The sequence below is a fragment of the Salvelinus alpinus genome, chromosome 21 (assembly GCF_045679555.1).
Source record: "Salvelinus alpinus chromosome 21, SLU_Salpinus.1, whole genome shotgun sequence".
NCBI lineage: Eukaryota > Metazoa > Chordata > Actinopteri > Salmoniformes > Salmonidae > Salvelinus > Salvelinus alpinus.
Window position 1 is genome coordinate 20,309,305 of NC_092106.1, and position 14,470 is coordinate 20,323,774.

Genomic DNA, 14,470 nt, shown 5'->3' on the forward strand with positions numbered 1-14,470 from the left:
CTATGAGGAGTGATCTGCAGCCTTGCCCTATGAGGAGTGATCTGCAGCCTTGCCCTATGAGGAGTGATCTGCAGTCCTGACCTACAGTATAAGGAGAGAGTATAGAGAGAGCCTGCAGCACATCGCTTCCTTCGAGTGTCACCCTTAATCCTTCAGTCCACCGAGAGTTAACCTTTGATAAACATTCTATATTTTTCCCGTGGTGAAATTACAGAACTACTGTTGTAAAAACAGCAATGTTGTCCATGTTTCTTGTTATGCAGTCTCCCTGCTAACTCTTAGTGACAAGAGGTTATTTAGAAAAGCAAAACGTGTAAGAAGTTTTGTCCAGGGTTGGCAAAGCAACAAGGTATGTAGGAGGAATTCACCTTAGCTTTAGGGGGGAATGATGAGCCCAGGTCCAGGGCCCAGCTGCTCTCTTTTCTCTGGTCCCGACCGACTCGCTCAATGCACACACACTCGTCAAATGTTTATGCTGACAGGATTCACAATTACAGTTTTTTACGATTGCTTACACACAAAAAATTTACTTTTCCCACAATTAGCAAAACCTTACACTCAAGGAGCAAAACACAAGGCTAGATTTGCACAACTGTAAGCATATTGTCAGCTTCACACTATTTGCAAAATATTACACACAGTGATTTGCAAAACACTAAACACACTTGTATACATCAGACACAGAAGCATATCATGATGTCACTTCCTTGCAATTCCAAAGCACTGACTGTCAAATTACCACACCTATGAGCCAATCTGTTAAACACAGCCATCACGTGCACAAACACATGATTGCTAAATTGTAGACACACCAATCAGGTTTAAGCACTATAAAAATGCAGCAGGTAGGTTGGCCTTCAACCAAAATGGAAGGAGGGTGAGAGGAGGAGTACACAGAGGAGGAGGAGGAGGAGGAGGAGGAGGTAGAGGAAGAGGAAGAGGAAGAGGAAGAGGCAGAGGCAGAGGCCGGGCCAGAGGTCGAGGAAGACCTGAAGCAGGAGGAGAACGTGCACAAAGAAGAAGAGGACCAAACTTATCAAATGACATTCGTGCAACACTAATGAACCATGTTGTGAACCACGGATTGACTGGATTGACTTTGCGCTGCCATTTCACAGCATGGGGTTGTCCTCCGTCATGCCAAAATGGGCCCTTACAACACACCTCACATTCTCGCATTTTTGGACCGATTGCACCACATCGTCATAGCAGGTAATGAAATGCACCAGATGCAATACATCGTCATCTGGGACAATGTGTCATTCCACCGCTCTGCTTTGGTCCAGAACTGGTTTCAACACCATCCACAGTTGACAGTACTATACCTTCCACCATACTCTCCGTTTCTAAACCCTATCGAAGAGTTTTTCTCTGCATGGCGGTGGAAGGTTTACGATCTCCAGCCCCAGGCTCAGGTACCCCTCATTCAGGCCATGGAGGACGCCTGTGACCAAGTCGACGCCGCAGCTGTGCAAGGATGGATTCGACATTCAAGACGGTTCTTCCCGCGTTGTCTTGCTAATGATGATATTGCTTGTGATGATGAAATTCTCTGTCCAGCTAGGCGAAGAGATAATGTATAGTATGTTTACTGTAGTATTTTCTGTACAATATTGTCAGTTTTTTCAGATAATTTTTTATGTTTGTTGTTGTTGTTATTTACTGTAATTGTAACCTGTACTGGATACAGTATTTTAGGTTTGTCTGTTTGCTGAGCTAACAGTGTTATGCACACTACTGTAGTAGCATGAAAACTGGGACATGTTTTGTTGTGATTCTCCATGTTGACATGTTGACTGATTTGGGTATATGGAGAGAAATAAATGATATTTTCCTCAGTCTGCAGCATTGGTCTTGTGTAGTGTTTGTATAGTTGCACTTTCTCTGTGTACTTCATTTACAGTACTCTAATCACTGACAATTAGACTTGCTAAAAGTGTTTTAGGTTAGTAACAGCAGTGTGTAACTGGTTCAAAAAGATTGAAGTCATATGAAATGTGTGTGTTTCGTATGGTAACAAAATATTATTTTTATGAAGTCGTGTATAGTTTTGACAAAAGTCTTCCATTTTGCAAATGATCTGAAGTGTTGTGCTACTTTGGTGTAGGGTTGTGCTAATTGTGTGTAGTGTTTTGACAAACCGGGCCCTGTTTCCAAAATTGTGCTTAAACAATTGGAGAAAACTGTAATTTAGTAGTCTAGCGTTTTACAAGGCTTGGCCCCCTCTGACAATGATTCAACTGTCACGCCAGTTTGATCACCAGCTGCTGTTCTCTGTCAGGGCCAAGGTGTGTGTGTGTGTGTGCCTGAGTGTGTGCCAGGGCCAGGGCCAAGGTGTGTGTCTGATATGTGCAGCTGATGCTCCACTTCAAGCTTCAATCACCAGAGAGGTTATGATGAAAAATGGGTCTCGGCAGGGGGAAAGAATCCACATAAGAATACTAGAAAGCAACAGGTGTCTGGTTTAAAAGCCAATCCTCACATTATTTTAGCTCAGGATAGAATCATCTTTCAACAGGTCAATGGACAGGGTAACCCTCCCCTGGCCTGAAGGCCTTTCTGCGTTTGGTTTCCTTAAACGTTGTCCCTACCTGCACTATTTCATGTTAGTGTGTAGCTACAGTACCTCTAACTATCAGAACACATTACCATCTAAACAAAGGCTAAATGATCTGTATGGATCCAAACCGCCCTGGTTTTGTGAGACCTCAACATAGGTAAACGTTGCTCTGTGTTTGTAATGGAAACTTAATTTCTTTGTGTAGAAAGTTAGCTGGTTCCAGCCCATGTGCCCTCGAGTGAAACACCAAATCTGGATTGCTTCAGTCAACACCTCAGCTGTTGGAATGGATACATCTCAAATGTAAAAAAGTCACCTTGCATGAAAAGCCCTTGCTCAGCAAAATAATGAACAAATTACAGCTGTACGGTTGTCTCTTGTTCTCGTTCTTTTCAAATGGATTCATGACCCTAACAGTTCCTGTTCGACCTGCCCCATATATTTTCCCACATTGCCTGTTTGAAGGGACTGGGAGCAATAATCTAATTTCGGCCTTAGAGGCCCTGAGAGAGAGGGAGGGAGGAAGAGAGAAAGAGAGAGAAGCGAGAAAGAGTGAGAGAGAACTCTAACTCTTACAAAAGCCAAAGCATTATACTTCCCAAGCCGAGCTCTGCAGCGCAGTCCCCAGCCAAAGTCAACTTCCACCTAATATCCAATATTAGGACGCTTTCACAAAACAGATTTCTGAAACTCAATGACTTGTTCGAGAGACGGAGGAAAAAACTCAGTCTTCAAGGAGCCTACAGAAATCTGTTCTAAATCTTATCAGACTTTAAGAATATTATTCTACTCCTTATCTCTCTAAGCACACAGCCGTGGTAGTGGCCTAGATGTAATCACCTCTGGTTTAGGAAATTAAATAATGGCTTAACATTGCTAATTCCCTAATACTGTGCTCCACACTTGAATAGTGCAAAAACAATATTTACAGTACACTATCAGTAGAGAGGGCAGTGGCAAAACTTCAACAAGGAGGTTTCCAGATATTGTGTCGGCCTAACGTTACAAAAATATTCATCAACGCGTTGGCACCATTGTGTTGGGGTGGCGATGATGGGAGTTCACACTACCAATCATCACTCAGTCTGGGACATCTAGGGGTTGAGGAAAGGGTGATGGGATATAGTGTTGGAGGGATGGAAGTGTGGATGAGCGGTTGAGGGATGGAGGAGACGTGGAACGCACCGGGTCACACCCTAGACAGGACTTCCCAAACAGCTGCCAAACCAGGGAGACTCAACCACGATTAAAACACAGGGGTGATAAGGGAGATGTGGCTGATAGTCCGTCAAGAGAGGTAGCCCTTCATTGAACTACAGAATGCAGTACACTACACTACCGGTTTCGCCCGTCATTGACATGCACTCTAATACATTCTATACATACAGTATTAGCGAATAGCTACACCACCCACCTCCTCCTATCAGTAATAACGCTAATTCCCTTCCTTTTTAAAACACTTCAGTAAGATTTCTTAGACAACAATGTACTAGAGGAATTTTCCTAGTTAAAAGCATAACAGGATACTCTGACTTGATACTACCAGAATAGTCTGGTACAGTACCGGTTCCTGCCTTGTGCCTTCTACAGAACTGTACAAAATGGTATAGAGTGCGAAAGATTGAGTTGGAGCAGATAGCTTACCAGGTTTGGGGCCTTTTCCACCGGCTCCTGTTGAACAAAGCACCAAATAATTAATCTACAAATGATCCACTAAAATAAAAATAGTGCTATAGTTGACAGTGCAAGGGCTTTAAAATAAATGTTAAAGTCTCAACTTTCAATGTTCTGTAGATGAGTACACACCTCCTCCTCCGAGGCCTAACGCTCCTATTCCTCCAGCCCCGCCACCAGGGACCAGACCTCCAGCACCAACACCACCCCGTCCTCCATATCCTCCAGCTGGGGGAAACATAAGGTCTGGTTAGGCAACAGGTTTTTGTCATCACTATCATCTTTGTCATCACTATCATCATCATCATCATCATCATCAATAACACTTACTACAGTATGTAAGCTTATAACTCAACACTTCCCTCACTCCATAGCCATTCCCTGACAGCAACACAGAACACCCAGATGAGGACCAGGACAGCACACGCTGGTTTTATAGGTGTGAGGAGAACAGTCTAACTCCCTGAACACCTTGTTAAACCAGACTTAATGACAGTGGTTGTGTCTGAGCACTGTGTTTACCCAACAACAAGAGTGTCATTAGAACCAACACAATAACTAAACTATTAGCTTAGCTTCTGGCCATGTGGTGGAGTGGAGGAGAACTCACACTGTAGGCTTTCCGAGATGAAACGAGAGTCATTTAGCGTCATGTAGTCATGTAGGCTAAACCATGCAAAACTATGCCTATTCTATTCCAGCAGTTTTGTGACATAGCTACACACTGACTTAAAAAGTGTGATGTTGTGGTAGTTAATGTGGTGTACTGTAGTGGTCAGAGTGTTCAGTATGCATGTCACGACTTCCGCCGAAGTTGGTCCCTCTCCTTGTTCGGGCGGCGTTCGGCGTTCGAAGTCACCGACCTTCTAGCCATCGCTGATCCACTTTTCATTTTCCATTGGTTTTGTCTTGTCTTCCATCACACCTGGTTCCAATTCCATCAATTACATGTTGTGTATTTAACCCTCTGTTCCCCCCCATGTCCTTGTCGGTAATTATTTCTTGTAGTGCTTATGCATGGTGTGCTGGTATTTACCGGGTTTTGTTTGACCCATTTATTGTATTGTTCTGTTGACGGTGGTTTATGGATAATAAACGACACCGTTGTAAATCAGTTTTCGCTCTCCTGCGCCTGACTTCTCTGCCGCCAGTACGCACCTCACTACAATGTCTCTGCTATGACAACGTAATAAGACAAAGGCCAGATATAGTAGCCACTCTCCATATCTCTCTATGTGAGTGGCTGTGATGAGGGTGGCCCTGGTGCATGTAACCCAGTTTAGTCCCCTGGCCTGCACGCAAGACAGAGAGCTAAAGCTCTGTGAAAACCATATATCTGTAGTCATTGTTCACTGAATTACTGTAGGTCTCAGCAGCATCATAGATGGCGTCTCTGTCACACCCTGATCTGTTTCACCTGTCTTTGTGCTTGTCTCCACCCCCCTCCAGGTGTCGCCCATCTTCTTCATTATCCCCAGTGTATTTATACCTGTGTTCTCTGCTTGTCTGTTTCCAGTTCGTCTTGTCAGGTCTTACCAGCGTGTTTTCCTGTCTCCCTGCTTTCTCAAATTCTATTTCCTAGTTTCCCCGGTTCTGACCATTCTGCCTGCCCTGACCCCGAGCCTGAAAGCCGTTCTGTACCTGGCCGACTCTGACCCATTTACGAACCTCTGCCAGTCCTGATCCCGAGCCTGCCTGCTGTTCTTTACCTTATTGACTCTGCCCTGGATTACGGACCTCTGCCTGCCTTTGACCTGCCTTTTACCTGCCCCCTGTTTGGGTCAATAAACATCTGTGACTCTAGCTGACTGCATCTGGGTCTTATCCTGAGTTCTGATAGTCTCTCTTAGTCCAGCTAAGGGACAACTATTAGAGAAGGGTATTAAAGTAAGTATTTTCTACTCACCCCCAGTTTTAGCTGGTTTGTAGCCTGCTCCTGCGGGTATCCCTCCAGCACCTGTTGGTAAAACAAGAAAAGAAAAAGAAACAGAAAGAGAAGCAGAAAGAGAGTTATGATACAGTGGAAAGCTTGACGTTTGTTTTAGTTCTCCCCCTGGCTCCTCTATACCTCCATCAACCCCTCCCTCCTTTCCTCCATTAATCCATCCGTCCTGCTGTTTGGGCCTTAGATCATCTGCTTGCTCTGGGTCCTCTGGTCTCTGACCTGACCAGATACAGTTTCTCCACACAGAGACTAGACCACTGTGGTGGGTAGGAGGCTCTAAATCTCTACATCTCTAAATCTTCAAAACTGTGTCCCAAATGGCACCATATTCCCTATATAGTTGTACTACTTTCGACCAGGGCCCTGGTCAAAAGCAGTGCACCATGTGTGGAATAGGGTGCCATTTGGGACACACTAAATCTCCAACAGTATCCCAGAGACACCTTTTAACCTCTCAGAGTGAAGAGAGGAATGCACAGGGTCAGTGTGGCAACTCACGCTTCCTCACACTGTATTTCACTGTAATTTATGGCCTCAATGCTGTTACAGTGAAAACCTACGGCACAGCTATGCTTATCCAGAGGGAAATGGTACAGTACAATGGGAAATAGTATGGTGCGAGAGAGAGAGAAAATACAAGGGATATTGGGTTTCTGTATATGGCAGTAATGATCAAGAGAGCCACATATGAGTCAGCCGTTTTGGACCATTTCAAGTTGCCGGCCTGCCTGTTGTTTAAGGCTGGTTTTAAGGCTGGAGGTGTGTGGTTCAACTGTCCTGGTGATTGTTAATGTTTTACGTGCTGAACACTAGTGAAAGCCAACAGCCACGGAGGGCTCTTAGTGGGTTTGGAGAGGGAGCGCAGTGGTGATCGTTGGTTGGGTTGTGGTTGAGATGGAGACATGGAGTACTGTACACTACAGGCTCAGGGCTAATGGTTAAACTGTGGGTTGCAATAGACTGGGACCCAACATGTGCTTTTTTTTCTTCAGTACGTAATGCTACAGTAATTTAGTTGTATGGGTTTTGTGTTGTTTGCTGGGAAACAGGAAAGGTGTATTTTGTACACTGTATGATCTATGTTGTGTGTGTTGTATACCTAAGTATGTGTGTGTTGTATACCTGGTTTTGAAATTGAGACATGCTGCCATTTAATTGATTGTGTACTACTTTATCAGTGATGTGCGGTCAGGGTAGGTGTCCTACCCTTTGAAAATGAATGATAAATTAAAAATAAAGAATATACATGTTACTACATGCTTCCATATGTGTTATTTCATAGTTTTGATGTCTTCACTATTATTCTACAATGTAGAAAATAGTAAAAATAAAGAAAAACCCTTAACTAGGTGTGTCCAAAATTTTGTACATGTATCCCATTCCCAATATGTCCCATTTAATAATAAATGCGCATACGTATTGGCGCAAAAGGCAGAGCACTATTCTGTCTATGGATGACACACATCATCTGCTGCCTTTTGGTGCTTACGTTCATTTTACTGCTAGCTAAAGGTACGCTGATCAGGATGGCTAACATATTGCATCTGAAACATCTGATTTTCTAGCGAAACAAGGGGTGATACGGGATGGAAGACCAACACTTGAGCTTAGGGACTTACATCAAAGGAAGGGACAGAAAAATAGCAAGATCATTTAAATCTGAGTGGTATCAATGGAAAGATTGGCTCTGTGGACAACATCCGTTGAGAGGACATTTTCTGCACTGAAAGGGATACCGATCAAGGACAACTCTCGTCCCTTGCCATCATCGAGACCGAGAGACTTTTAAAACTGAGGGCCAACAGGGAGGAGTTTTACAGTTCAGTCACTGATGTCTTCAACCAGAAGGATAGAAGCCAGGCGGTTGGGCTTCGTTTACAAGTAGGCCTAAATGTACAGTAGCGCCGTCTACAAATTATTAAATTATGGTAGAGTGTCTGGCTACTCTACCATAAAGGCCTGATTGGTGGAGTGCTGCAGAGATGGTTGTCCTTCTGGAAAGTTCCCTCATCGCCACAGAGGAACCCTAGAGTTCTGTCAGAGTGATCATCGGGTTCTTGGTCACCTCCCTGACCAAGGCCCTTCTCCCCCGATTGCTCAGTTTGGCCAGGCGGCCAGCTCTAGGAAGAGTCTTGGTGGTTCCAAACTTCATCCATTTAAGAATGATGGAGGCCACTGTGTTCTTGGGGACCTTCAATTTTTGGTACCCTTCCCCAGATCTGTGCCTCAACACAATCCTGTCTCGGAGCCCTACGGACAATTCCTTTGACCTCATGGCTTGGTTTTTGCTCTGACATGCACTGTCAACTGTGGGACCTTATATAGACGGGTGTGTGCCTTTCCAAATCATGTCCAATCAATTGAATTTACCACAGGTGGACTCCAGTCAAGTTGTAGAAACATCTCAATTTCAAGTCTCATAGCAAAGGGTCTGAATAGTTATGTAAATAACGTATTTCTGTAAAAAAATATATATCAATTTGCAGACATTTCGAAAACCTGTTTTTGCTTTGTCATTATGGGGTATTGTGTGTAGATTGCTGACAAATGTGGAAAAAGTCAAGGGGTCTGAATACTTTCCGAAGGGAAAGGATTGGGATATAGCTAGCTATATCCCAATCAGTAACGCTGACTACATTTTGTGAGTGTAGCGCTGTGAATGTGTGCATTTTTGAAAGTGCTGTTTTTAGATGGGTTGTGGTTGTTTGATGATTATCTTTGAGATCGTGTCATACAGATGAACACAGTCACAAAAATCTGCTTTATGAGTGTGTGTGTGTGTCACTGTACTTTTATCTAAAGAGACATGTTGTGTAATGTGTTGCGCTGTGCAGTCGTAGGTAGCTGATATATTACCTGGGTAGAGACCAGCACCTGGTCCAGCACCTCCTGCTCCAACTCCAGCACTAGCCGGCACGTACACACCTGGAGAGACAGACCGGTAACATACCTGGTCAGTGACAGCTCTGTATGACTTCATGACACTAATCTAATGGTCCAACATGTAGACCGCAATCCATCGTTTTTAAATTACTATATTCCAAATCTCAGTCATGACCAATACTCAAACCCATGACGAAACTACGGTACAGTAAGAGGTCAAGGCAAAGTCTGATTATCAAAAAATGCATTGTTTTAAGCAAGCAGTGAGATGAGGTACTGCAGTTGGAGGAACAGGGAACATTTTGGTGCATAGAGGGAGATTTGGCCATGGTTTTACGTAACATGCTGTGACATTGTAAAACGTTTACTGCCACCATTGCCACATCAATGTTCTCTCTCTCTCAGCCCCAAGGAGAACTTTAGCAAGTGAGACGTCAGCGCAACTCAACAAGGTAATCAGCAAGAATGTTTGTCTCCTACAGGCTACAGGATTCGGAAATATACTGTAAGAACCCTCTAACTGTAGGGAGGGAAGAAGGGAGAGAGAGAAAAAGAGACGGCGAGAGGTGTGTGTGTTAGAGAAGGAGAGTGAAGTATAAGAGAGAAAGAGAGCGAAAGAGAGAGAGAGAGAGCGAGACAGAGCGAGACAGACAGACAGACAGAGACAGACAGACAGACAGACAGACAGACAGACAGACAGACAGACAGACAGACAGACAGACAGACAGACAGACAGACAGACAGACAGACAGACAGACAGACAGACAGACAGACAGACAGACAGACAGACAGACAGACAGACAGACAGACAGACAGACAGAGAGAGAGAGAGAGAGAGAGAGAGAGAGAGAGAGAGAGAGAGAGAGAGAGAGAGAGAGAGAGAGAGAGAGAGAGAGAGAGAAATGGAACAAAGCACATTAATAATTCAGCTCATGTAGTCGTGTTTCTGGTGGAAAGTTAACATAAACTGTGAAAATCTGCCTGCCGAAGACCACACTGAGTCACTCATCTGGACAGAGAGGTTAGCGAGGACAACAGAGTCAGTCATATTCACATAAATCCCCCAAATCGCACACCAAAACCTGATTAGCAGAAAGGGAAAATATTTAGTCTATCTGGTCTGTTTTTGTTTAACAGAGAAAATCTATTCTCAATCAAAATCAGTACATGCCATCAGGGATTTGTATGGTTATGCTACGGAGCTAGAATTCTTAACATGGTTTTTATGACGGTGCATGTTGTTTTAAAAACACAATGTTTGGGAGTGTAAATAGGGGTCGGTTTGAGTGATGGTTTATTTGAAAGAGTTTGGCGGCCGTGTCCTTGGAAAACAAATGAGCTCATAGTTGAAGCGGTCCGAGACAGATCAGAGAGAGGATGCTCTCTAGCCCAACTGCTCTTAATTGAGACGGTGAGGGAGTTGGATGATGGGAAGAAGAGGCGATCGGGTTTCCTTACAGTTTGGCCTTGTGGTCTTAATGGCTGGCTGAGTAGTAAGAACTTGCTAAACAGACAAGGCCCAAGGTCCTAAGGGAAAGAAGAGGAAAATGTGCACATGGCTGAATGGTCAGAGAGGGCTGTCCAGGGCACAGCATTACACTCTTAGAAAAAAGGTGCAATCTAGAACCTTTTACACAGAGGGTTCTACATGGAACTCAAAAGAGTTTTACCTGGAACCAAAAAAGGGTTCTACCTGGAACCAAAAAAGGGTTCTCTTATGGGAACAGTCGAAGAACCCATTTGGAACCCTTTTTTCTGAGTGTACAACGTTTCACAAAATGACTGCATACTCTGAGGATGATGTACAGTACCAGTCAAAAGGTTGGATACACCTACTCATTCAAGGGTTTTTCTTAATTTTTACTATTTTCTACTTTGTAGAATAATAGTGTAGAATAATAGTGAAAACATCAAAACTATGAAATAACACATTTGGAATCATGTAGTAACCAAAAACGTGTTAAACAAATCAAAATATGTTTTACATTTGAGATGCTTCGAAGTAGCCACCCTTTTCCTTGATGACAGCTTTGCACACTCTTGACATTCTCTCAACCAGCTTCATGAGGTAGTCACCTGGAATGCATTTCAATTAACAGGTGTGCCTTGATAAAAGTTAATTTGTGGAATTTCTTTCCTTCTTAATGCATTTGAGCCAATCAGTTGTGTTGTGACAAGGTAGAGGTGGTGTACAGAAGATAGCCCTATTTGGTAAAAGACAAAGCCCATATTATGGCTAGACCAGCTCAAATAAGCAAAGAGAAACGACAGCCCATCATTACTTTTAGACATGAAGGTCAGTCAATGCGGAAAATTTTGAAATTTGAAAGTTTCTTCAAGTGCAGTCGCTAAAACCATCAAGCGCTATGATGAAACTGGCTCTCATGAGGACCACCACAGGAAAAGAAGACCCAGACTTACCTCTGCTGCAGAGGATAAGTTCATTAGAGTTAACTGTACCTCAGATTGTGGCCCAAATAAATTCTTCACAGATTTCAAGTAACAGACACATCTCAACATCAACTGTTCAGAGGAGACTGCATGAATCAGGCCTTCAATGTCGAATTGCTGCAAAGAAACCACTACTAAAGGACACCAATAAGAAGAAGACTTGCTTGGGCCAAGAAATACGAGCAATGGACATTAGACTGGAGGAAATCTGTCTTTTGGTCTGATGAGTCCAAATTTGAGATTTTTGGTTCCAACCGTCATGTCTTTGTGAGACACAGAGTAGGTGAACGGATGGTCTCCGCATGTGTGGTTTCCAATGTGAAGCATGGAGGAGGAGGTATGATGGTGTGGGGGTGCTTTGCTGGTGACACTCTCTGTGATTTATTTAGAATTCAAGGCACACTTAACCAGCATGGCTACCAACACACCTCCAGGCTGTGTAAGGGCTGTTTGTTCAAGAAGGAGAGTGATTGAGTGCTGCATCAGATGACCTGGCCTCCACAATCTCCCAACCTCAGCCCAATTGAGATGGTTTGGGATGAGTTGGACTGCAGATTGAAGGAAAAGCAGCCAACAAGTACTCAGCATATGTGGGAAATCCTTCAAGACTGTTGGAAAAGCCTTCCAGGTGGAGCTGGTTGAGAGAGTACCAAGAGTGTGCAAAGCTGTCACCAAGGCAAAGGGTGGCTACTTTGAAGAATCAAAAATATTTTGATTGAACACTTTTTGGGTTACTACATGATTCCATATGTGTTATTTCACAGTTTGGATGTCTTCACTGTTATTATACAATGTAGAAAATAGTAAAAATAAAGAAAAACCCTTGAATGAGTAGGTGTGTCCAAACCTGTGACTCATACTGTATGTGTGAGTGTGCAAGTCAATGGATTGATTTGTGTGTGTGTTCTTAAATATGTGTATGCTTACTTGTGTCTGTCCACTCCAGTCTATTTGGCTATATGAGTGTGTGTTTGTGTTCCACCCTCCTCTCTCAGCTCAGTGGATGCCATGCCAGCTCCATGACAGAGCCCCCAGGAAGTGTCCTGTACTTTACCAGCAGGGTAGAATGATTGTTCTCCACTTCAACCCAACCTGCCAGACTCTCATTTCACAATCAAAGGGAGGATTTCCTGTCCCAGGGTTGAGAGGGAGGGCAGATGGAGTGAATGTAGTGTCTGCTCCAATTTTCCACTGGTCAGAAGCCCATCATATCGTAACTACTGTACTGTAGCTACCCCACCATACTACTGGGCAGGGCGGAACCCAGTAAGGGGCACTGGGTTCACAAGAACCAACCCAATAAGGTACTCATTGACCTGAGCTAAGAAATGTGAACTATGCTGACTTACAGTATCAAGTCATTGGTTTCTTATCACTGTCGAGCTCAAACTCAAAGTGTTCTCTAAGAATTTTTTGGGGAATGCATGTGTTTGTAGGTCATACCAGAGGCAAAGGAGACTGGCATAATTAGAACGCAACATGCAACAATTTCAACGATTTTACTGAGTTACAATTTATATAAAGAAATAGAAAGAAATAGAAATAAATGAATTAGGCCCTAATCTATGGATTTCACATGACTGGGAAGGGGTGCAGCCATGGGTGGGCCTTGGAGGGCATAGGCCCAGCCACTTGGCAGCCAGGCCCATCCACTGGGGAGCCAGGTACAGCCAATCAGAATGAGTTTTTCCCCACAAAAGGGCTTTATTACAGACAGAAATGCTCCTCAGTTTCAATCAGCTCTCCGGGTGGCTGGTCTCAAACGATCCCGCAGGTGAAGAAGGCGGATGTGGAGGTCCTGGGCTGGTGTGGTTACACGTGGTCTGCGGTTGTGAGGCCGGTTGGATGTACTGCCAAATTCTCTAAAACTATGTTTGAGGCGACTTATGGTAGAGAAATTAACATTCAATTCCCTGGCAACAGCTCTGGTGGACATCTGTGCAGTCAGCATGATAATTGCACGCTCCCTAAAAACTTGAGACATCTGTGTTGTGTGACAAAACTGCACATTTTAGAGTGGCCTTTTATTGCCCCCAGCACAAGGTGCACCTGTGTAATGATCATGCTGTTTAATCTGCTTCTTGATATGCCACACCTGTCAGGTGGATGGATTGTCTTGGCAAAAGAGAAATGCTCAATAACAGGGATGTTAACAAACTTGTGCACAGAATTTGAGAGTAATAAGCTTTTAGTGTCTATGGAACATTTCTGGGATCTTTTATTTTAGCTCATGAAACATGGGACCAACACTTTACAAGTTGCGTTTATATTTTTGTTCAGTATAAGTAACCAAAAAGTTACCAGTAACCTGATTTAAATCCCATATGGGTGGTAAAGTAGTTTCTATCTGGTCTTCACTGTGAACATAACATGCAATCTTCTGCATTAGCAATCTACAGTGGGGAGAACAAGTATTTGATACACTGCCGATTTTGCAGGTTTTCCTACTTACAAAGCATGTAGAGGTCTGTAATTTTTATCATAGGTACACTTCAACTGTGAGAGACGGAATCTAAAACAAAAATCCAGAAAATCACATTGTATGATTTTTAAGTAATTCATTTGCATTTTATTGCATGACATAAGTATTTGATCACCTACCAACCAGTAAGAATTCCGGCTCTCACAGACCTGTTAGTTTTTCTTTAAGAAGCCCTCCTGTTCTCCACTCATTACCTGTATTAACTGCACCTGTTTGAACTCGTTACCTGTATAAAAGACACCTGTCCACACACTCAATCAAACAGACTCCAACCTCTCCACAATGGCCAAGACCAGAGAGCTGTGTAAGGACATCAGGGATAAAATTGTAGACCTGCACAAGGCTGGGATGGGCTACAGGACAATAGGCAAGCAGCTTGGTGAGAAGGCAACAACTGTTGGCGCAATTATTAGAAAATAGAAGAAAATAGAAGAAGTTCAAGATGATGGTCAATCACCCTCGGTCTGGGGCTCCA

The 14,470-nt window shown here is 43.6% G+C and overlaps 1 protein-coding gene across 9 annotated transcripts in view; it reads right to left on the reverse strand.

The window, feature by feature from the left end:
* The window catches only part of elna (elastin a), a 111,301-nt gene that overhangs the window by 79,192 nt on the left and 17,639 nt on the right, over window positions 1-14,470 (reverse strand). For all 9 annotated transcript variants that reach the window (XM_071357269.1, XM_071357275.1, XM_071357271.1 and 6 more), the window contains exons 2-5: window positions 9,036-9,104; window positions 6,141-6,191; window positions 4,367-4,462; window positions 4,205-4,231 (exon numbers count right to left, since the gene is read on the reverse strand). In XM_071357269.1, coding sequence (XP_071213370.1) covers window positions 4,205-4,231; window positions 4,367-4,462; window positions 6,141-6,191; window positions 9,036-9,104 — 243 coding nt within the window. The remainder of the gene's footprint in view (window positions 1-4,204; window positions 4,232-4,366; window positions 4,463-6,140; window positions 6,192-9,035; window positions 9,105-14,470) is intronic.